General features: G+C 40.7%; 1 protein-coding gene across 1 annotated transcript in view; it reads left to right on the forward strand.

The window, feature by feature from the left end:
* Positions 1-21,569, forward strand: part of ptprfa (protein tyrosine phosphatase receptor type Fa) — a 223,900-nt gene extending 202,331 nt beyond the window's left edge. The window contains 6 exon segments of the mRNA XM_042512701.1: positions 2,380-2,558; positions 12,949-13,075; positions 14,202-14,327; positions 15,635-15,789; positions 17,784-17,919; positions 21,181-21,569. Of these exon segments, the coding sequence (XP_042368635.1) occupies positions 2,380-2,558; positions 12,949-13,075; positions 14,202-14,327; positions 15,635-15,789; positions 17,784-17,919; positions 21,181-21,249 (792 nt within the window). The 3' untranslated portion in view covers positions 21,250-21,569.
* Positions 21,570-22,524: the final 955 nt, after the last annotated feature.

Consider the following 22,524-nt stretch of genomic DNA (forward strand, 5'->3'; position numbering starts at 1 on the left):
AATGTAAGGTTCAAGGATAAACTTATTAGGTTTTGGTGGTCAAAGGTCAAGGTCACTGTGACCTTGTCTGTCTCATTCTTGTGAGGGTAATATCTTGAGAGCACCTTGAGGGAATTATTTCAAATTTGGCAAAGGTCATGGTGGCCTCATAACACAAGTTTTGACATTTTATATCACAGAGGTTAAAGGTCAACTATGACATCATAATGTCCTGCAAAAACCCTTTTCTGTCTGTTACCAAACATCATATCTCAGGAACAGAAGGGGAGACATTTGGGAAGATGTGACTGAAGCATCCATGTCATCCTAGTCATGTTTTCACAGACTAGTTTTTCACATCCTGTTTTGGAAGTGAAGAATGCAATTCAAGTGTGTGCAAACTGACAAAGTTGCGGTAACCCTTTCTGGCTTATCAAAAGCTAAGATTGTTGTAATAATAAATTAATTCCCATACAATTACTGACCCAACATCTTAATTCTAGTATTATTTTACTGAGTTATTATTCAATAATTTGGAGTTAAGAGTACAATATTCAGTTCAATACTTATACTACAATGACCTAATCAACCTCTTTATTTAGTAATAATTTTACTGCGTACCCAGTAATTCTGAAGCTATTCTACTCCTATAACTTGTCACTATTAGTATTTTACTTTTTAAAGCACTGCAATTTCTTGGTTCAAAATGAATTGGCAACTGTTTTTTATAAATGTGGAAGTCATTTTTCATGCAAAAAAATTTATAATATCTCCAGCATGTCATATATATGGATAAGGACTCGCTGCTTTTCCCTCTAAGTATTTTAATTATTCAATTTCTTTAAAGTTTTTTGCATGAGCACTTCTATTTTTAATACTTTTTACAATGTGGTAGATGGAATTGTTTACTTAGGTAAAGTAAAGGATCTGAATACTTCCTGCTGCTGACACTGTAAATGTTTTATCATTGCTTCGGTTTTTGATTTTCCCGCAGTACCAGTATTGACACTCTGGAAAATCACATTCACTTCTTTTAAGTTTATTTAACAGTAGGCCTTCATCCATTTCACTGCTGCAGAAGTTCTTCTTCTTACAGCCTTTTTGGTGTCATGTCTCCAGTCTCGGCCATTTATCAGAGTCTTTGCACACGGCACAAAAATTGCCCTTTAATAGTCTTCAGGGGGTATTACCAGTTCTGACAAGTGACTTATGATCAGTGGGATTCATCATCGAGCACACCTGGTCAGAGCAGATTTGGATGGTTAAGAACGTTTGGTGGATCTGGAGTTTACCTCCATTCTATTTTCTCTTTCCAGAAAATTAAGAGAAAAATAAAAGAAATTTAAGAGAATGAATGTGTTATTGGTCAGACTCTCCTGCATATGAGAAAGATGCACCAGGACCACAAGGTCATGCACATGCTTTTCCAAAATGGAAATTTTACTCTGTGTCCTTGAAAAGCTATACAATTGTGGGAATCCTGATATGATGAAATGCAGTTTTTGTATGTTGGTGACTTTGAGCAAAAAGTCAAAATCAACAATAATAACAATTCATTGACTAAAAGTTTGGATACCTCAGCCTCGGTTTTATCTGTTCTGACCATTTGTTTTTTTAATCCATGTCTCACAAGTCTTCCAGGCAGATGGAAGTGTAATATTAAATGGCCGTAGTGCCCCTTTAACTGTGATGCTGTGAGAGCAAGGAAAGAGGAAACATTTCCATCTCCATCCTGAGATAAACTCTCCTCTCAGAGGATAAGCAGCAAGGGCTTAAGCTCTTCAGATGACAGGCCAGTAGAGAGCAAAGGAGAGAGGGCCAGAACACAACATGTCTGGTGGCCTGAGGACACGGGCCTGCTGGGTTACTGCGCTGCAGCAGCAGCCTCTGCTGCTCACTCAGCACTGAGAGACACCACACCAGCTTTAGGTTTTGATCCCCAACTCACTGCAGATTTCTTTTACAAGCACTACTGCTCAAATTGTCACTTGCCCTTGCAATACAAAGGAATCACAATCAGTCCTGCCAGGATTTTTTCACAGTTTCCTACCAGTGTTGGACTTGTTGGACTTCTTGAAAAGGTCAGTGCTGTGACATTAATATATCCAAAAACCTGTTGATATCAAAGTCTGTCATAATGTTTGAACGCAGGTGTGTTTCTCATTCCGACTAGAAATGTTGGATTTCTATGCCTCCACACTGGCTACAGCCGTGGCTGTAGGCAGTATGTTTTCTGTCTACCAGAAGTGGACAGTGGAGACAGTGTGTGGACAGTGGGGACGGTGGGTGTAGCTGTGAAGCTTCACTGCAGTCTCCTCTGGGCTGAGGATTGAATGTCTGTGCAGTATCAGACATATCAGACAGTATTAGGCATATGTGTGCTTCTCTCTGTGTCCGCAGAAACTGTCCAACTCTAAACCACATACCTCAAGATTCATCAGTGCCAACCTGCCGTGTAACAAATTCAAGAACCGCCTGGTAAACATCATGCCTTTTGAGTCCACCCGGGTCTGCCTGCAGCCAATCAGAGGGGTGGAGGGCTCCGACTACATCAACGCCAGCTTCATTGACGGATACAGGCGAGTCCACAGCCTGCTAGTGCAGGAATTATGACTTGAACATGATAACAATGTTCAAATGTGTTTTTATTACTTAATTAGTTTAATAATAGAAATAATTAAAAGAAAAAACAATGGATATTTTTAAGGGGGTAGCTGGTGAATTACTGCTGTAGAAAGTTGATTGTGTGGTAGCTGGGTTATTTAAAAAGCTTCAGTATTGGCACACATGTTACAGGATGGGGACAAAAGATGGGAGACATTCAACAGTTTTTTTGTCCATTGAGCAGATTTCCACTAAAATATAGTTGACTGGCACAGATAACTCTATACTCAATAACTCTAACCTGCAAGGCCACACCTGCACTGATGAGAGGGCTGGCAGGTGTAGGTATAAGTCCCGCCCCCCCCAGGACTGGGCAGGAAGGAGGAGTTTCAACAGTTCCCACATGGCAACAATACACAGTTGTGAAAAGTCCAAAAAAATCTAATTTTTGCAATTTGATTTTATTTAATAATTTTTATTCAGTATCATTCATTTCATTAATCCTCATTAACATGTTTTTCAATCAAAGTCACATTACATTATCATTACAGTTTCACTTCCTCTGAAAGTCCAACCAGTAGGTAATCTGTCAGGGAATGCACCTGCTGCTCTTGCATTGACCCTGGACAGGACCACTATGTGGACAAGATGATCTCTGAGCTTCTCACATCAAATGGGTTATGGGTTATTAAAAAACAAAAAATTCGGCGCGCCTGGTGGCTCAGTGGATAGACCAGCGCCCCATGTGCAAGAGGCTGTGTCCTCGCCACAGCAGCCGCGGGTTTGGCCTCAGCCCTTTGCTGCATGTCTCCCCCTCTCTCTCTACCCCTTTCACGCTCACACTGTCCTATCACTTAAAGGTAGTAGAACCCCCCAAAAAAATCTTGAAAAAAAAAATTCAATACAAATTAAAGCTGCAAGCAGCAACGAACGGGCCCAAGCACCTCCGCGCGCGTTGGCGGCTGGACACCGATTGATGCAGCCATGTCTCTGAGAAAGCGCAACACTGCACGTAGAAGTGAATTAGTGTTTCCTCCATGTAGTGGTAGAGGTGGATACTTGTGAAGTTTCTTTAGAAGGGGTATGTGTCTCTCTCTGACTCTCTCCCTCTCTCTCTCTCTCTCTGTGTGTGTGTGTGTTTGTAAGGGTCAGCCAAAGCTGCAGCTGTGACACGTGTGAAAAAAGGAGCCAGTCTGTGTGATTGTGGCAGGGCTCTATTAGGTCTAATCTGCTGCTTTTACAGTGCTGAGATTAGTGTGAACAATGGAGTAAGAGCACACTCTGCTGGACAAACTATAGAATGAAACCATTTCTAAACCACCCAAGCATCATTTCCTGCATTGTATGGTCTGTGGACAGAGTTTTCCTATCAGGGCATATGGGAAAAATATGCACCGAGGCTGATTTGCTCCATTATGTCTGTAATAGGCTCATATCAGCTTATAATATAGGTAGCCTATATTGAAAAATCAGTCGGGTTCTAGCAGAAATGGCAAAAATCTGCCCAAAAATTTTAAAAAAATTAAAAATGGTGAACTTTTTCTTGGGTTTAGGGCATGCTCCAAGAGGCTTTTTCGTAGGTCTTGGGGTTTAGCACATGCCTCCAAAGTTCCGTAACTCACAGTCCTGTTTCATCGAAATTTTCTAGGGGGCGCTCCTGAGCCATCTAGACACATCAAAGCAAAAAAGATATATGAAATATCATGTTTTAGGACTTCTGATTTATTGCCAAGTTTGGTGAGTTTTTAAGTATCTTTAGCCTCTCAAACACAACTTCCTGTTTTTGCAAAGAATGCGTCTTAACAGCAACATCGTTTGATTAAATCAAAAACAGCTCGCAATATGACATCACCAACTTTAGGAAATACTGCTGTCCACATGTGGAGTCGATCAGATAAAACCTGTAGGACAAGTGCGTTACGATACAGAGGCTAAAATTACAAAAAAATATGAAAATGGCCGACTTCCTGTTGGGTTTAGGGCATGGCTCTAAGAGGCTTTTTTGTAGGTCTTGGGGTCTTACTCATGCCTTTCAAGTTTTGTAGCTCTAGGTTAAACAGACCACAGGGTTCGTTGAAATTTTCTATCATATCCAATATTACAATTTAGGACTTTTGATGTCTGTGGTGCATCAGCGTTTGGTGCATCTCCGTGCATGCCTAATGTGACAATTATTTTTCACACAACTTTGAGATCAATCAAGTCAACCTGCTAGGAGCTGGACCTCTTAGTGTAAAACTTTGTCTTTCCTGCGCCAATAGGTGGCACTCTCGCTATTGCTTAAAATTGTCATATAGATGTGTTCACAGTGGGACTCTCATCAAACAAAGTTTGATGCAGACTGGATCATGTACAACTGAGTTAAAAACTACTTCCTGTTTGGTGGCAAAACATGTAACTTCTTGGCCACATAACATCAACACTGTTAAACGAAAACTCAAACGGGTCGCAAACTAGGGTTGCCCCCTCCTGAAGATAGTATTTACAAATTTTGAAGTAAATCTGGCGAAAACTGTAGGACAAGTTCGATCAGAAAAACATCAGAAAATTGCAACCAAATTATTTTTCAATGTAAAATGGTGGACTTCCTGTTGGGTTTAGAATATGGCTCCAACTGACTTTTTTGTTTGTCTTGTGATGCTCCTTACATCTACCAATTTTTGTATGTCTAAATGAAATGGACCGAAGGGGCTCCTTCGTTGAAATCTGTGAGGTGGCGCTCTTAAGGCATTTTTTTAAGCCCATACATGTAACCCGTAAAATATCAAATTTCTCAACAGTCCTGCTAGCTATGCAAATTTTCATGAATTTTTGAATACGTTAAAGCCCTCAAAAAAGCAATTCATTTTCTGTAATAATAATAATCCTTCGTATTTCAATAGGGTCCTTGCACCCATTGGTGCTCGGGCCCTAATGAGACAAACAAAACTTTTTATCGTTCAGTGAAAAAGGATTCATTTTTCCACCGCCTCTGGAAGTGACAGTACTCGCTGTTGACTTCATGCCTCGTTGCTATGGTCATGTCTGCAACCTAACAGGAACCATCTGCTATTAGTTTACCATCTGTTTATAAAAATATATATGCCTGCGTAGCTCCTTCTTGATGCATGCCTACAAACTGTATGAAAGTCCTGCCATTAGGTGGGTTTCCCTTTAACCCTTTAATTGTGCAAATTAAAACTGTGTGTGGTTCATATGTCACAAGGATGTCAGAGATATATTTTAGTGCTGAGCCACAGATTGATTTGTAGACAAGCAGTGACATTTTAAAGTCAATTCTCTGAGTGACAGGTAGCCGAAGTAAGGATTTTAGGACTGGAGTAATGCCATCATATTTCCTAGTTTTTGTCAGGACCCTCATAGCAGCATTCTGAATAAGCTGAAGTTGCAGAACAGCTTGTTTTGAAAGGCCTACAAACAGACCGTTACAGTAATCTAACCTACTAGAAATAAAGCCATGGGTGAGACTTTCAAGATCTTGCTGTGACATTATTCCTCTCTGGAAATGTTTTTAAATAATAGTAAGCAAATGAAGTTACTGATTTGATGTGATGTGGCTGTGGAAATTTACATCAGAGTCCAGGATAACCCTAAGGTTTTTTGCTTGACTGTGAGTTATGAGAGAGAAGGATTCAAGGTGAGAGCGGACACTCTGCTTTTCTTTCTGTGGCCCAAAGACAATGATATCAGTCTTATCCCTATTGAGCTGGAGAAAATTTTGATGCATCCAATCATTGATTTGCTCAGTACAGTGACACAGACATTCCACAGGTTCATAATCACCTGGTGAAAGTGATATGTATATCTGTGTGTCATCTGCATAATTGTGGTAAACTACTTTGTCATTTTGCATAATCTTGCCTAATGGAAGCATATAGAGATTAAACAAGAGGGGTCCCAAAATGGACCCCTGTGGGACCCCACATGTCATAGTCATCCTCTCTGACTTACAGTTTCCTATTGAGACAAAGTACTTCCTACGTCATGAAGATATGACTTGAACCATTTAAGGCCAGTGCCAGAGAGTCCGACCCAGTTTTCTAGTTTTGAGGAAGCTAGTGGGTAAAACATCAAGGCAGCAGGTGGAGGAACTGAGACTGGAGGTAATTTCTTCCAGTGATTTGTCACTGAATGCTTTAAATTGTTCCATACTTTGTAAGTTACCTAGTCTGCAGTGATGGCACATTATTCCTTGGCATTGAATAGTTAATTGCAAGTCTGATGCCTTGAACCTTGCTATTAAAAAAGTCTGCAAATTCATTACATTTGCTGGTGCAAACTAGTTCTGGAGATATTGAAACAGGAGGGTTAGTTAATCTGTCCATGGTAGCAAATAACACACGTGAATTGTTATTGTTTCTGTTGATGATCTCAGAGAAAAATGACTGCGTTGCACTTCTTCTGCGGCACTGCCTTTTTTGGACCGTTACAGAAGGAGTGTTTTTCCACGATGCCTTTTGTCTTTTACTTATAAATTTCACCTTAACAGAAGCAATGGCGTCAATTACATTTGCAATTTCAGAAGTGCAGGAGTTCAAGAGATCATCAACATGGTTTGATATTGTGTCAGTTTTAAATTTGATGAATTCCATGAAAAGTGTTCTGGTATTCTCACTGAAGTATCTTTTTTCAACATTTGTTGATCCGTGAACAGTTTTAAGAGTTACTGACGGATCAAAAAATATACAGAAATGGTCTGACAGAGCAACATCCAGCACAGTGACATCTGAAATATTAACACCTTTAGTGATGACTAGATCTAGAGTGTGTCCTCTATTGTGGGTCGGCTCTCTCACATGTTGACAAAGATCAAATGTTTCTAGTTTTGCAGAAAGTTGTGTGGCATTTTTCTCACAGACATATTCCATGTGTATATTAAAATCCCTTGTGATGAATACACAGTCAAATTCTGTGCAAATAATTGAAAGCATCTCAGTAAAATCATCAAGAAAATTTGGAGAGCATTTTCGTGGCCTGTATCACTGTATATAATATACATGGGGAGAATTTTACTTCCATTTTAAATGACATATATTCAAAAGATAAAAACTCACCAAATGACAGCTTCTTACAAAGAAATCTGTCCCTGAAAAGGGCACAGACACCACCTCCTTTTTTGTTCTGTCATGCTTCAAACTCAAAATTAAAATTTGCTGGGGTGGATCCAATATGAGCAGCATTTCCATTTTTGTTGTCCAACCAAATCTCAGTTAAAAACATAAAATCAAGCTTATAAGAGGTTATAATATCATTGATTTAAAAGTAATTTATGACGCAAGGGTCTGATATTAAGTACAGCTAGTTTCAAGTTTGTTGGAGCAGGGCCTGAGATACTCTGCTGACAGGGAATTGGAATCAGTTTTTAGGATTGGAGGATCTTACTGTCACCCTCTTATCTATCCTTTGCCTTGAGACTGGAGTGATTCATGTTTATTCTCTATCCGGGCCTCAGATTGCTAAAGGACAGATAATGAGGAACACTTCTGGAACAGTAGAGGTCCAGGGTGTCCTAGTGGCTCCACACAGTGATAGCAGATGATCTTGTGCTGCCTAAGGCCTTAGAAGCCAGCAGTCTGGGTGCAGGCCGAGGTGGCCGAGGTGGCCGACTATCGGGGGTTCAGGAGGGAGAGGCAGGGCACCTGGGGGGCTTTTGGAGGCAGGTAAACTGAGTGTTTGTGGGTGTTGTATGGGTGATGGTAGTGCCTGAGATCTTGCCATACTCGGGGTGAGTGGGATCATTTTAATCCCAGACTTTACCAAGTCTTCTATCTGGCTGGACAGGGGAGGGAAATGATGTCAGGGAATCAGATGAGAGTGAGGACACAGGGGAGGGTGGGGGGTGGTGTTGGGGTCCGAGGCAGGGGTCGGGGTGATGATGAGGTCCAGGGCTGGGGTTGAGGTGGGGGTGTCGATGAAGGAAAATCTTCAGGGAAGGCAGTTGGAGCAGTGTCAGTGTTGTCATCCTGGGGCTGGCTCTCCTTCTGCAGGGGAGACTTTGGCTGATGGAGAGGAGGCCCAGTATGTTTTTGGTTCCTCAGACAGTGCAGGAGATTGTCTGTCAGTCGCATCAGTCCACGTCCATTCAGGTGGGGACCCATACGATTGAAGAGCTCCAACCGTTCCCAAAACAGGTTGAAGTTATCAATAAAGTTTCTTCTTTGAGACTAACAGGTATTAGAAAGCCAAGTATTCAAAGCAAGGAGGCGACTGAACTTATTGATCCTTCTGTCAATCGTTGGGAGAGGCCCACTGATGAATGACTGAACTTTCAGCTTGTCAAGTCTGTTAAAAAGTTCTAAGAAATCCTTTTTTAAAACCTCAGATTCTCCTCTCCTGGTGTCAACAGCTCCCACATGCTCGATGACCTGTTTGATTCCAGGGTGGTTTGACAGCTCCTGGGAGAGAAGTCCAGTTATGTCACTGACCTCAGCACTTGGATAGCTGCATGTGTTGATCCTTTCATTGTTTACAGCACTTATAGCACCGTCTCCCACAAGCAGGATATCTCTCGCCCTCACCTATGGCACAGATCATTTGTCCTTGAGTGCTTTGTGCTTCTTCTGTATGTCACAGCAAATTTCACGTTTCTCCTCATGAATCTGATCATTTTTAATTCCCTGCTTCCCATTTATAAAATTTCTCTCTGGCTGATTCACAGTTAGTTCAGACAGTGGTTGATATTTGTTTCTTAGCTGTATGCCTGGCGTTGCTGTAATTTTTCCTGCAATACCAGCATTTGTTTTTCTGATCCTGTTCTGTTTTGGCTTAGCACCAAGTGTATGCCAGGCAGCAGTGATATCACTCTGTTTGGGTCCCATTCTAGCAAGTTTCAGGAAAGACACTGTGTCATCCAGGTTTAAAATATTTGAGGTAGACTTAGCTGTCTTATCATTGGATGTTATTGGGAGTGTCTCGTGAAGTCCTCTTTCTGCGTCAAGTGTAAAAATCCTCGTCTGTAGCAGAGCGATTTCCTGTAGATATTTCCAGCAGTTCTGGCATGATGTGCCTGTTTTTGATTTTACAGGATTCAACACATTCTTGTCACACAGGGTCTGTTCAGACTGCAGCTCCCGCTGGTCGGAGCCATCCTTTGCCATGGCTCTGTGTCAATACACTGAGTTTTTTCTGAAGAAAAAGTAGTTAATACCGATACAAAAATGTCAAAGATTATCCTCCAAATGATTTAATCGTTGTAGGGAACCTCCTTGAATGTGTTGAAGTTTGTGACAAAAAGGAAAAAACTAGGAAAAATAAAAGCCAAGCAGAGAGCAAGCAAGAAGAGCATCTGCACTGTAGCAAAGCAGGAAGTAAACCCATAAATCTGTAATGGAGACCTGCCTGCTGTCTTCCTGTCTGAAATACTCACTGGATCAGCATTCCAACATCGCAACATTAGTTGATTCACTGACTCTCAACCAAAAACAAGAGAGGTTTGAGCCATCATCAGCTGACAGACGGTAGAGCTCTGATGCATACAGATAACAGATCAGAAATATTATGTGTGCTGCACAGGCTGGAGAGAATCACCAAAGGCCTCTGCTTAAGCTTCAACGCTGCCTTTCAGTGGGCAGCTGCTGTACGGAACCTGTCTGAACAGCTGGGAGAGCATCTGTCATTTAAACAGTACTATTAAAAAGGCTCTGTGTTCAAGCAAAAGCAATCAAATATCAGTGCATACATAAACAACAGCTGACTCATCAAATTACTTTTAAGTGGGCATGTAATATTAAATATTTACCAGCTGAGAGGTTCATTCAACAGTTGTAGGATGTTGTTGCCTGTAACTATAACCTATTAAAGGAATGTAGTGAAGGGTAAATGTGAATGAACACGGTTTTATTCAGGAAATGTTATTACAGGCTCACATACTGTTAATATGATAGTGATTCTGGATGTACATTATAGGCAAATGTATATTAGAGAAAGATTGATCCTTTTCACAGCAGGAAGTGAAGCCCTTTTTTAAAAGGTTTTGATTTTGATTTTCAGTTTACATAACTAAGTCCCCAGGATCGCTGTGTGTCAGTTGATATTTGAAGTTTTGGTTAATTGCACTGCCTTGTCAATGGTCTCACACAATCCCATTGTTAATGTCGTGGTAATACGCCATGATATGCACCAAGATATTGTCAAAAGACAGAAAGGAAAAGGGCAGTTGTGGGAATATATATCTATACAAACAGCTGTATGTCAAAGTTGTTTGGTGGCTGTTTATGGTGACAAAAATATGATATAACTACAGCATCATTATTTATCTGCAATTTTCTTTGTTTTTATTACACAGCGATTGCTAGGCTTAAAGATCCATTCATCCATCCATTTTCTTCTGCTTATCCAGAGTTGGGTTGCGGGGGCAGCAGCCTAAGCAGGGAAGCCCAGACTTCCTTCTCCCCGGCCACTCCAGCTCTTCCCAGGGGATCCCGAGGCATTCCCAGGCCAGCTGGGGGACATAGTCTCTCCAGCGTGTTCTGGGTCTTCCCTGGGGCCTCCTACCGGTGGGACATGCACTAAACACCTCACCAGGGAGGCGTCCGGGAGGCATCCTTATTAGATGCCCGAGCCACCTCATCTGGCTCTTCTCAATGCGGAGGACCAGCGGCCCTTCTCTGAGCTCCTCCCAGATGACTGAGCTTCTTACCCTATCTCTAAGGGAGAGCCCAGCCACCCTACGGAGGAAGCTCATTTTGGCCACTTGTAACCACAATCTTGTTCTTTCGGTCACTACCCAAAGCTTGTGACCATAGGTGAGGGTAGGAACGAAGATCATCTGGTAAATTGAGAGCTTTGCCTTTCAGCTCAGCTCCCTCTTCAGCACGACAGATTGGTGCAGCGTCCACATTACTGCAGAGGCTGCATCGATCCACCTGTCGATCTCCTGCTCCATCCTTCCCTCACTCGCGAACAACACCCCGAGGTACTTGGGGCAGGATCTCCTCCCTGATCTGGAGAGGGCGTTCCACCCTTTTCTGGCTGAGAACCACGGCCTCGGATTTGGAGTTGCTGATTCTCATCCCGGCCATTTCACACTCGGCTGCGAACCGATCCAGTAAGAGTTGGAGGTCATGGCCTGATGAAGCTAACAGGACCGCATAATCTGCAAAAAACTGGGACCCAATCCTGAGGTGACCAAACCAGACCCCCTCAACACCCTGGCTGCATCCATCGAAATTATGAACAGAATCGGTGACAAAGGGCAGTCCTGGTGGAGTCCAACCCTCACCGGAAGCAAGTCCGACTTATGCTTACACAACGTGGACCAAGTTCCGGTACCAGTCATACAGGGAACGGACAGCCCTTATCAGGGGTTCTGATACCCCATATTCCCGGAGTACCACCCACAGGACTCCCTGAGGGACACGATCGAATGCCAAGTACACAAAGCATATGTGGACAGGTTGGGCAAACTCCCATGCACCCTCACGGATCCTGCCAAGGGTCCAGAGCTGGTCCACAGTTCCACGATCAGGACGAAAACCACATTGCTCCTCCTGAATCCAGGGTTCGACTGTCTGGCAGACCCTCCTGTCCAGTACCCCTGAATAGACCATACCAGGGAGGCTGAGGAGTGTGATCCCCCTATAGTTGGAACACACCATCCAGTCCCCCTTCTTAAAAAGAGGGACCACCACCCCGGTCTGCCAGTCCAGACGCACTGACTCCAATGTCTACGCAATGTTGCAGAATCATGTCAACCCTGCCACCAAGGAGCTTTTTGACCACCTCAGCAACCTCAGCCCCAGAGATGGAAGAGCCCAACCCCGAGTCCCCAGGCCCTGCTTCCTCACCGAAAGGCATGTCGGTGGAATTGAGGAGGTATTCAAAGTATTCCGTCCACAGATCCACAACATCCTGAGTAGAGGTCAGCAGTGTCCCATCACTACCATACACAGTGTTGACAGAGCATCACTTCCCCCTTCTGAGACACCGGATGGTGGTCCAGAACCTCTTCGAAGCTGTCCGGAAGTCATTCTCTATGGCCTCACCGATTGATTGGTTCACAGCTCTGCCCCTTTCTTCACCTGAGTGTCCAAGACATGCGGCCACAAGTACGACAACACAACTACAAAGTCGATCATCAAACGGGGCCGGGCAAGGGAAACTTCGAACCATTTGTCGCATTCATCAGAAGGGGTCCAGTGAGCTACACTTTGTCTGGTCCCTCCCCTAGGACCTGTTTGCCATGGGTGACCCTACCAGGGGCATAAAGCCTCCGATAACTGAGCTCCTAGGATCACTGGGACATGCAAACCCCTCCACCATGATAAGGTGGTAGCTCAGGGAGGGGAGGCTTAAAGATGTAGACGGTTAAAATGGAATGTGTTGAACTCTGAGTAAAGACTAACGTATGTTTGTTCCTGTTTGCAGGCAGCAGAAAGCATACATGGCCACCCAGGGCCCGTTAGCCGAGACCACAGAGGACTTCTGGAGGATGCTGTGGGAACACAACTCCACCATTGTAGTCATGCTCACCAAACTCCGCGAGATGGGACGGGTAACACATCAACGTCATGCCGTATCATGTCGAGTTATTAAATTAAAAAAATTGTTATATCATACTAACTGAAAATATATCATATCATAAAGCCTTAAATTACATCAAAACTTGGTGGGTATGAAAATCTTCTACAGATTGCTAAATTTGGCATTTAAAAGTGTCTGACAAAGCTACCTGCAGATACTTAACTAGAACTAGATGCACTTAACTGCTTTTTTGAGACATCATTTTTGCCCTAACATGTGACTCTGATCCTGCCTCCACTAAACTACTTGACGCTGAAAAATTGCCCATTTAATAAACTGTTTCTGTCACTTCATTTTTAAGTCTCTGTGCTGGCAACATTCTTTTGAAGGGGATATCTCAAAAAACACTTTGAAGGAACTTCTTCAAATTCAAATCCAACTTCAAATGTTGGAGTAGATGAACTGATTTGATTTTGGTTTTCAAGGGTCAAAGGTCACAGTGATCTTGTATTCATCTCATCCTTGTGAAAAAGATATCTCAACAATATGTGGTCAGAGGTCACAGTGATCTTGTATTCATCTCATCCTTGTGAAAGTGATATCTCAACAATAACTTGAGAATTTTTTTTTCAAATTTGACACAAGCATTCACTTGGACTCAGTGATCAGCTGATTAGAATTTGGTGTTCAAAGTTCAAGGTCACTGTGACCTTGTATCCATCTCATTTTCATCAACACAATATCTGAAGATGGCCTTAAAGGAATTTCCTCAAATTTGGCACAAACATCCATCTGGACTCAAGAATGAACTGATTAGAATCTGGTGGTCGAAGGTTGAAGGTCAGAGGTCATGGTAAAGGTGATCTCAAACAGAATGTTTTTGGCCATAACTCAAGAACCACCCTCAATACTGCACTGATTGTATAGATCCCCTGTGTATGAAGTGTCCATGTTTTCACAGACATGGATGTGATCTTTAAGTATAACTTGACTGGCATGCGGAGGCAGATAACCAGGTGGCGATGCATCTAGCGACTTAATAATTGAAGTGGTTTTATGTTGGTCTCATTGGCTATCCCTGCAGGCAATACTTGAAAAGTCAGAATTCCTGATTCCATGCTTCACACATTGTGATGCATCCTCTCTCCATTCTTTAGGAAAAGTGCCATCAGTACTGGCCTGCTGAGCGCTCTGCACGCTACCAGTACTTTGTAGTGGACCCCATGGCTGAGTACAACATGCCTCAGTACATCCTGAGAGAGTTCAAAGTCACAGACGCCAGGGTAGGTGTTCCTCGACAGCAGGAACATGGCTTCAGCTCATTTTCATTGGAAAGGACATTAACACCACTTAAAGTGCTGTTTTTGTCACAGAATATGTTTGTGCATTTCGATGTATGCAGAGTTTTCTTTTTCCATCCGTGTGTGTTAAGCATTTGTGACTTTCACTGCACTTGAGTGGATTTGGACTGTAACAACTGAAACACAATGCATGCATGAGCAGGGCATGACAGTAACCTCACTGAGCTGCAACGTGTTGCAGGCTTGCAATGTCCACACTGACAGCGCTGTAGCTGTGACACTAATGCAGGGCTGCCTGTTGCTATGAGTACTGTATTTCCACATTTATAAGCACATATTCCACTCATTTGCATTGCCTGCAACTCCTGCATTGTCAACAACATGGTCCTGCAAATGTTTCATAATAAAATGCCTTGTGTCAACATCTAAAGGTTGTAAAGTCAGTAAAAACCAAAATTTTTGTTCGCAAAATGTATGCATATCACCCCATATTTCAGAAGATAATGTCTCATTTGCATATTTAAAGGTAATAAATTAGGAAACTTGTGATATAAAAATAGTTGCCTCACTTTAAGTCATCCACTGGGGACGTTTCCTGGTGATATCAATTAGTTTAAAGTTTTACCCTGTTTAGCTGGGGTTTCTCCCCTAAAGTCTACCATGCATGCACATGAACAGAGAGGAGGTGATGGGGGAAAATGCAATGTAGCTTCTTTTAGAAATTTATCAAAAATCATGTCAGTTTGAGAGGATGAATGTGACGCAGGGACACTGAGAGAAATGGGCTTAAAGCAACACATAGACCTCAAAAGTTTTCACCTGGATCAACTCCTTGTTTAAAATACCCAGAAACTTCATTATCTCATCACAGTCATTAACAGTGGTGCATTAATCCAGAATTATTTTAATTTCTATAACTCAGTACCACTAAAACCACTTTTCGAACACTTGATTGTTTAGTATGAATACATGCATATAGCAGTTCTTTTCTTCTTCCCATCTGTTTTTTAGTGTTTGAGTTTGTTTTCTGTTTGCTGGAAGTTATACTTGTGTGCCTATTTTCCTGATAAAAAGGAAAATTTTAAAAAAAGACTTATAGGTAAAATAATACTTTTGAGTCTGTGTAATGCACTAAAGGATTTAAGGGAAAGAGTACCATTAGTCTAATACTTGAATTCTTGGTCATCATTTACCTCCAACACAGGTCTGAATTGCATCTAACAGCAGGGGACTTGAAGTGTGTTTGAGTTATTTACTGTATCTGTCTCCATGTTCTGTGTGTTGATCAGGATGGTCAATCGAGGACCATCAGGCAGTTTCAGTTCACTGACTGGCCGGAGCAAGGAGTGCCAAAAACCGGGGAGGGATTCATTGACTTTATTGGACAAGTCCATAAAACTAAAGAGCAATTTGGACAAGATGGGCCAATTACTGTGCACTGCAGGTGGGTGAGTGAGTGAGTTAGTGAGTGAGTGAGTGAGAGTTTCAACATTACACTTATTTCTTTCCTAATGTGTGGGTTGACTTGTACTTGTTTTTTTGGCCGATGATTTGAAAACCTTTCATTCTGTTGGATTAGAGAAGTAGTAGTCACTGTACTACCTATATGGTACAGTGCAATCCAATGAAATAAATCCTACAGTATCTTTGAAAAATTTTAGTTTGACTCTGTGTAAGAGGAAATGCAAGGTCATGTTGGAGGCTGCATTGTTTTTTTTTAATATCTTGCATTCTCCATTATCATTTGTTCATGAGCAAGTTATTATTAATTTTATTTTGTTTCTGAGACTCTTCAAAGGATGGGTTCTTGGGCTGCAATAACAACAGACAGTGACAGTAAACCTGTGCTTTTTACTCATTTTATCTGTCTGTTAATGCATAAATATATCATGGAAACGTGTTCAAGTCTTATATATAAACTTATATACTGTCCAGAATGCCAATATGTAAAGTTAATTTGAACACCACACAGAAAAAAAGAGTCAAATAGAATGATCAAAATCCCAATAAAGTTTACTGTTTCAGGGCACTGATTTTGTTTTTGACAATAGAAATGTATTGTCAAACTTAGAAATATCCTGCCTTCATTACACATCAGCCAATACATCAATATCATAATCATTTACCCTTCAATATCAGTATCGGCATTGGCCCAAAAAACCCTGTATCAGTCGGGCTCTAATTATAACCTTTTTTTCTTTTACCTTTTTTTTCTCATGCAGAATACTAAATGAATAGAAAGTAGTGAAATGGACAGCTTCCCTATTTACTGAATTTTATTGACTATTTTAAAATATGTACAGCTGTTTCTTTATGTGTGCTTTTGTGGTTTCCACTGAATCACAACAGTTAATATTAAGGCAGATTATTTATTTTGATATTTTCTAATTAAATTAATTGACCAGTTCACCTCTATCTTCATTTTCTTGTTCTACCTTCTAATACAGTATGTACCTCACTTTACTAAACATATACAATGATAACTCATATTACATATTTCACATATTACACTCTGAGTCCTTACTACAGTTGACTGTTGACATGTATATAGGTGAATATAGGTATTTATAATGCATTATAGGCCTCCTCAGTCAACCTCTAGTTTATAACTAGTCAAGAGCATCCATAAGACCATTGCCACTTATAATTAATTATCAGTCACATCTATAGTGACAATTCAGTCTGTTCACCCTGCTGCCATCTGAAAAAAGATACAGAAATATCAACTGCAGAACCACCAGACTACAGAGCAGCTTCTTTCCCCAGGCTGTGAGACTCCTCAACTCCTGCTTCGATGCCAAAAGCTGTAGCAGGATTTAGGATCACCTTTAAATTTCATTTCTTCTTAAACTATGTTTTAAAAAAATGACAAAAAAACTTATCTTGTACCTTGTACCTATAATGATTTATGGCTTATTAATGATTTATGTTGATGTAGTGCATCAATAAGCATTGTATGTTTTTATGAATGTAGTTATAAAGCATTATGGAAGCATTATATTCACTATGAATGCCGTCATAATGCATTATAGATGTGGTCTTCAAAGAAAATGTTACCGGTGTTTCTATAGGAGCTACTGGCTGATCTCAGCATCTGTCTCCTAATTCCCTTAAGCCCATCTGTTTTGAGCTCACTTCTTTCAAAAAGCATTGCTCTTCTTTTGGAGGGGAGTTTTCAGACATCTCTGTGCAGTTATTTAGTGAGCAGTGAGTATTTGACAATTGGAAAAATACTTTCAACCAGTTAAGTAGGTTTGTCAAGATCCTTGGGAATTTTTGAAGTTCTGATTTGATCCTGTTCTGATTTTACAGAGTTGCTCAGCAATCAGACTGTCAGGTTGCTGTTTTTTGAGTGGTTGGATATGTCCTGCAGATTTGTCTGCTTGTGATGATCTTGTTGATTTGTAATGAGAGTCTAACAATGAGTTTGTCCTCCAGTGCTGGTGTTGGACGGACGGGGGTGTTCATCACTCTGAGTATCATCCTGGAGAGGATGAGGTACGAGGGAGTGGTCGACCTCTTCCAGACCACCAAGACGCTTCGAACTCAGAGGCCAGCCATGGTGCAGACAGAGGTACGACACACTGCTGCTGGAGTGCGTCAACAGGACAGAATACAACATAGAGGGAAATGTCATCACAGTAAAAATGGTTTAGTAGTGAGGGAATCATTACATCACTAAAAATGAAAGCATGTTAACAGTGCAGTCAGCAACTCTAGTCAAATAAACTTTTTGTCAAATTCAGCAAATAGCTTCTCAAGATCCACCAGCTGTCCATCTTCTGTGTTCATATATAGCCCTGGCTCTGTAAAGGGAAAACAAACAACATTGTTTCAGCCACTCAGCAACAGGGGTGTTTATGCTTGTGCACAGGACAGAGTAAGGCCACACTTCACAGCACACTGTCGACAATCTTTCTCCAGAATTGCTGACTCCACCTTTAAGGTGAATGTGTGATTAAAAAACTTTAAAAAAAGCAGACATACAAGCTTAAGTCACAGTAGGGCATATGAATAAACATGAGAATGGGCTTGTGTTGATAGAAGAGATTTTAAAAGGGTTAGTAATTAGGATGCAGTGTTTCTCACAGGTTGCCTATTTATTTCTTGCTGTTTGTTCATAGTGACAGTGATCAAGAGTGAGGTCATGTGATGTGACATATCCTTGCTCCCATATTTCATACATTTCAGTTTATTCATTTATTGTATTAAACCTTTATTTAACCAGCAAACCCTCTTGGGATAAAAAATCTTTTGTGTGTCTTTTGAGTGTCCTGGCCAAGAAAGACAGCAACAAAAGTACAATTCCAAAATAAACAATATAAAACACAAAAAGAGCACAAATTAAAGTAACCACAAGGAAGGACTAAAAAGTATGTTCATATACCCCATAAGTAAACCATAAAAAAAAAGACAATTAAAAGCCCAGCTAAGATGCACCCTGACATTGGCATGGAAGATGACATACAAAAGACCTGCAGCAGAGCTTTGAAATGTCCTAGAGGAGCCAAAAAGTGCAACTTTATATCTTTCTGCAGAAGATACCACATATATGGAGCTGCACACTTTGCCTTTATGATAAACTCCGTACGTACTCAGATATAGACAATAAGAACAAGTTGTACACAGAGAGGGGAGCCATTATCATTTTTTTTGCTTAATGTAGACACATTAATATGCTGGAAGTAGGCCAAGAACAGATTTGTAAATAAGAGAATGCTGATGAAAAAGTCTACACAGTTTTAAGGGGGCGGCTGTGGCTCAGAGGTAGCGCGGGTTGTCCTTTTAATGTCAGCAGTTCCAACTCCGGCTCCTCCAGGCAACATGTTGAAGCATGCTTCAGTAAGATGCTGAACCCCAGATTGCTCCAGATGCTGTGTCATCAGAGGGTGAGTGCATTTGAATGGTGACTGAGCAGCAGGTGGCACCATGTACGGTAGCCTCAGCCACCAATGTGTGATTGGGAGAATGTGACATGTAGAGTGAAAGCACTTTGAGTCGAAAGAATATACAAGTGCAGTCCATGTCCATGTAAACACAACTTCTCAAACTGAGTATATAGGATAAAGTGATAAGTAAGGGGCTTGCAATTAGTAATGAATCTCAGTGCACCATGAAACAGAGTCCAGAACATGCAAACACTGGGAGGGTGTGTTCAAATATAATACATTGATTCTCATAATCAAGGACAGTCAAAAATGTAGCAGAGACCAGCCTTTTTTTTTGACTGAAAAAAAAAATAGATATTTTAATGCACTCACTATATATATTTCTCTCAAACTCACAAATTAGTTAAGTCTTACTTAAATCTGTGTTAGTGAGCACTTTTTTTCCATAGATAATCAATCCATCTGACAGGCATGACATATCAAGATGCTGATTAAACAGCGTCATCACTACACAGGTGTGCCTTGGGGTGGTAGAAGCTGATCTTCCAGCTCAGCTTTGACAATAAACAGAAATACAAATACAAAAAACAGAAATACACCATCTTGCCAAAATGTATGCCAAATGCAGGAACACACCCAAATTGATCAAAGAATGAAGATTGAAAAATGAAAATGAAAAATTTTATAACGATCATATGTTTTCAATACAGACTCCTAATGTGTAAATGACCCAGTTCCTACAGAATCACATACAGTCACTGTGCTGGAACAGAATAATACAGGAGCACAGGTACCTCAGAACTGTACTTATGCCAGAAATTAAAGTAGCTATAAAAACACATTTTATATTAATTAAGGTTGACATGACTAAATGTGAAAAGGGTCGCTTTAGAGAATTTTCACCAACTCTGCAGTTCCCCTCAGCTCTGCTGAGCTCTTTACCATCTTTCTTGCGGGCAGCTGTTTTCAATGAAAATGCCTTTAAAATTTTGTGGAGGCCAAACCAGAGCTAAAATGTGATTTGACATTGGACTTACAGTCATCAACAGAACTGAGTTTAGATGTTAGGTGGTATGTTTTCAGGTTGTTACTGTACATTCTTATGTCTATGTGTATATCAAGAACTCCTTGAGGGAATTTCTTAAAATTTGACACAACCATTCAGCTGTGCTCAACAATTAAGTAATTAGATTTTGGTGGTTCAGGGTCATAGGTCAAGGTCACTGTAACCTCATAAAACAGTTTGGGTACAACTCGAGTATTCATGTGCAAAAATTTCACACAAATGTCTAAAAGAGTGTAATGATGAAGTGTTGACATTTCATATCCCAAAGATCAAAGGTCAACTTAACTGTGACATGGCCTTGAGGGAGTTTCTTAAATTTGGCTCAAATGTCCACTTGGACTCAAGAATGAACTGATTGGAATTTGGCAGGTGAGGGTCAAAGTTCAAGGTCACTGTGACCTCACAAAACATTATTTTGGCCATAACACAAGAATTCATACACTAATTGTGACAAAATTTCATACAAATGTCTAACAGAATATAATGATAAAGAGCTGACTTTTTTTATCCAAAGGATCAAAGGTTGACTTCACTGTGACATCATAATGTTTAGCAAAAACACTTTTCTGGCCAGCACTAAGCATCTTAACTCAGAAACAGAGGGAGAGACATTCGGTCAGATGCTGAATTGGTGACACTAATCTTTGGTGTCCACCTTGAAACTGTACTGATTGTTGAGATCTTCTGTGCTGCCCGGGGAGGATGTGTTGAAGCATTCATCTTTTCACAGACAGGAATGTGAACTGTAATTGCAACTTGACTGGTGGCCTTTAAGCACAAGGCAGCAATTTTATTCATTTTTGATTTATGACTGCTTTATTTCTCGTTTCTCGCTTGTAAATTGATCACAACATTGTTTTTGTTTATTTGTTTACACTAGGACCAGTACCAACTGTGCTATCGGGCTGCTTTGGAGTACCTGGGAAGCTTTGATCACTATGCAACATAACCTCAGACAGACAGACACTCTCAGAAGAGCTTGGTCTCCTCTGAGCCAGATCTACCCAGCTCCGTCAGTCTCTGAGGCCTCGTGAGGAGGCTCTGAGGAGAACTGATGAGGAGGCGGCCACAACAGGAAACAGAGGAGATAAGAGGTCAGGTGAGAGGGAAAGGAGGACCTCTTCCTGCACTGGTGCAATGATGTTGCCACAGACTCGACACCAAAACCACCCCAAAATCCTGAGAGACTTGTAGCCATTCCTCATTCCCATTCCTGGCTGAACATTTTCCATTTCCCAATTTCCAATTTACGCCCCCCACCCCCCTTCTCACAGCAAAAATAAACAATTTTCATTTTTATTCATCATATTATGTTGTTCTAAATATTCAGAATTTATTTAATCTGATTATTGTATGTCTTAATGGCTCTTATTTTAATTTTTTATTAATTTTATGAGCACAAATGATATATATTTTCAACATTAATACAGAAGAGCATTTACTCACAGCTGCTAATAATTTTATTTTGTACTATACATGTGATATTCTATTATCAACTCTTAGTTTACTTATTTAGGGGAAATATGGGTTTTAATTTCCTGTCTTGACATACAAAAGGATGCTGATGAGGATGATGAAGATGATGATGAAATGAACCTGCAGCGATAAACTTGCAGATGGTCCACATGTGAACAGTTGCTGGGATTCAGGCTACAGAGTTTCTGTCAGTAACTAACAAAAGAGAAGGTCGACTAACACACACAGTTCTTGATAATTTTGTGAAATAAGTACGATGACATCACATTTCAAACGCATGCTCCATAAATACATGACAAAAAAAAAAAAGAAGTACATCATGTCACCGAGACCAGGACTCATTGCTGAAATGTACTCCAATCAGTTTAGCTGCCCAAATGTAACCCTTTGAAACCTGGAGCAACATTGCTTTCTTGTGCTGCTTTCAAACACTTTTTACAAGAATTTAAACCTTGAACCCTGAGCAAATTAATGACATTTCTTTCAAAAACATGGGAAAACGGGCAATGAGGTACTTGGTAGGAAATGCTCCACAACTTGCAAGAAATGAGTAGATTTAGAAAAATATTTTTTTTAAAACAAGGGGAAAATTTAGGGAAAAAGAAAAAAGAAAGCTAGGGGAAAACTATTTCTCTAATTATCATAATGACATATTTTTAAAAATGCTATAATTTATGAGCTTTTTCAGGTCATTTTTGTTTTTGTTGTACATTCTTTTTTTGTCCTTGTTTTGTTTTGTTTTTCAAAT

This window comes from Plectropomus leopardus, chromosome 3, assembly GCF_008729295.1.
Source record: "Plectropomus leopardus isolate mb chromosome 3, YSFRI_Pleo_2.0, whole genome shotgun sequence".
NCBI classification, from domain to species: Eukaryota; Metazoa; Chordata; class Actinopteri; order Perciformes; family Serranidae; genus Plectropomus; species Plectropomus leopardus.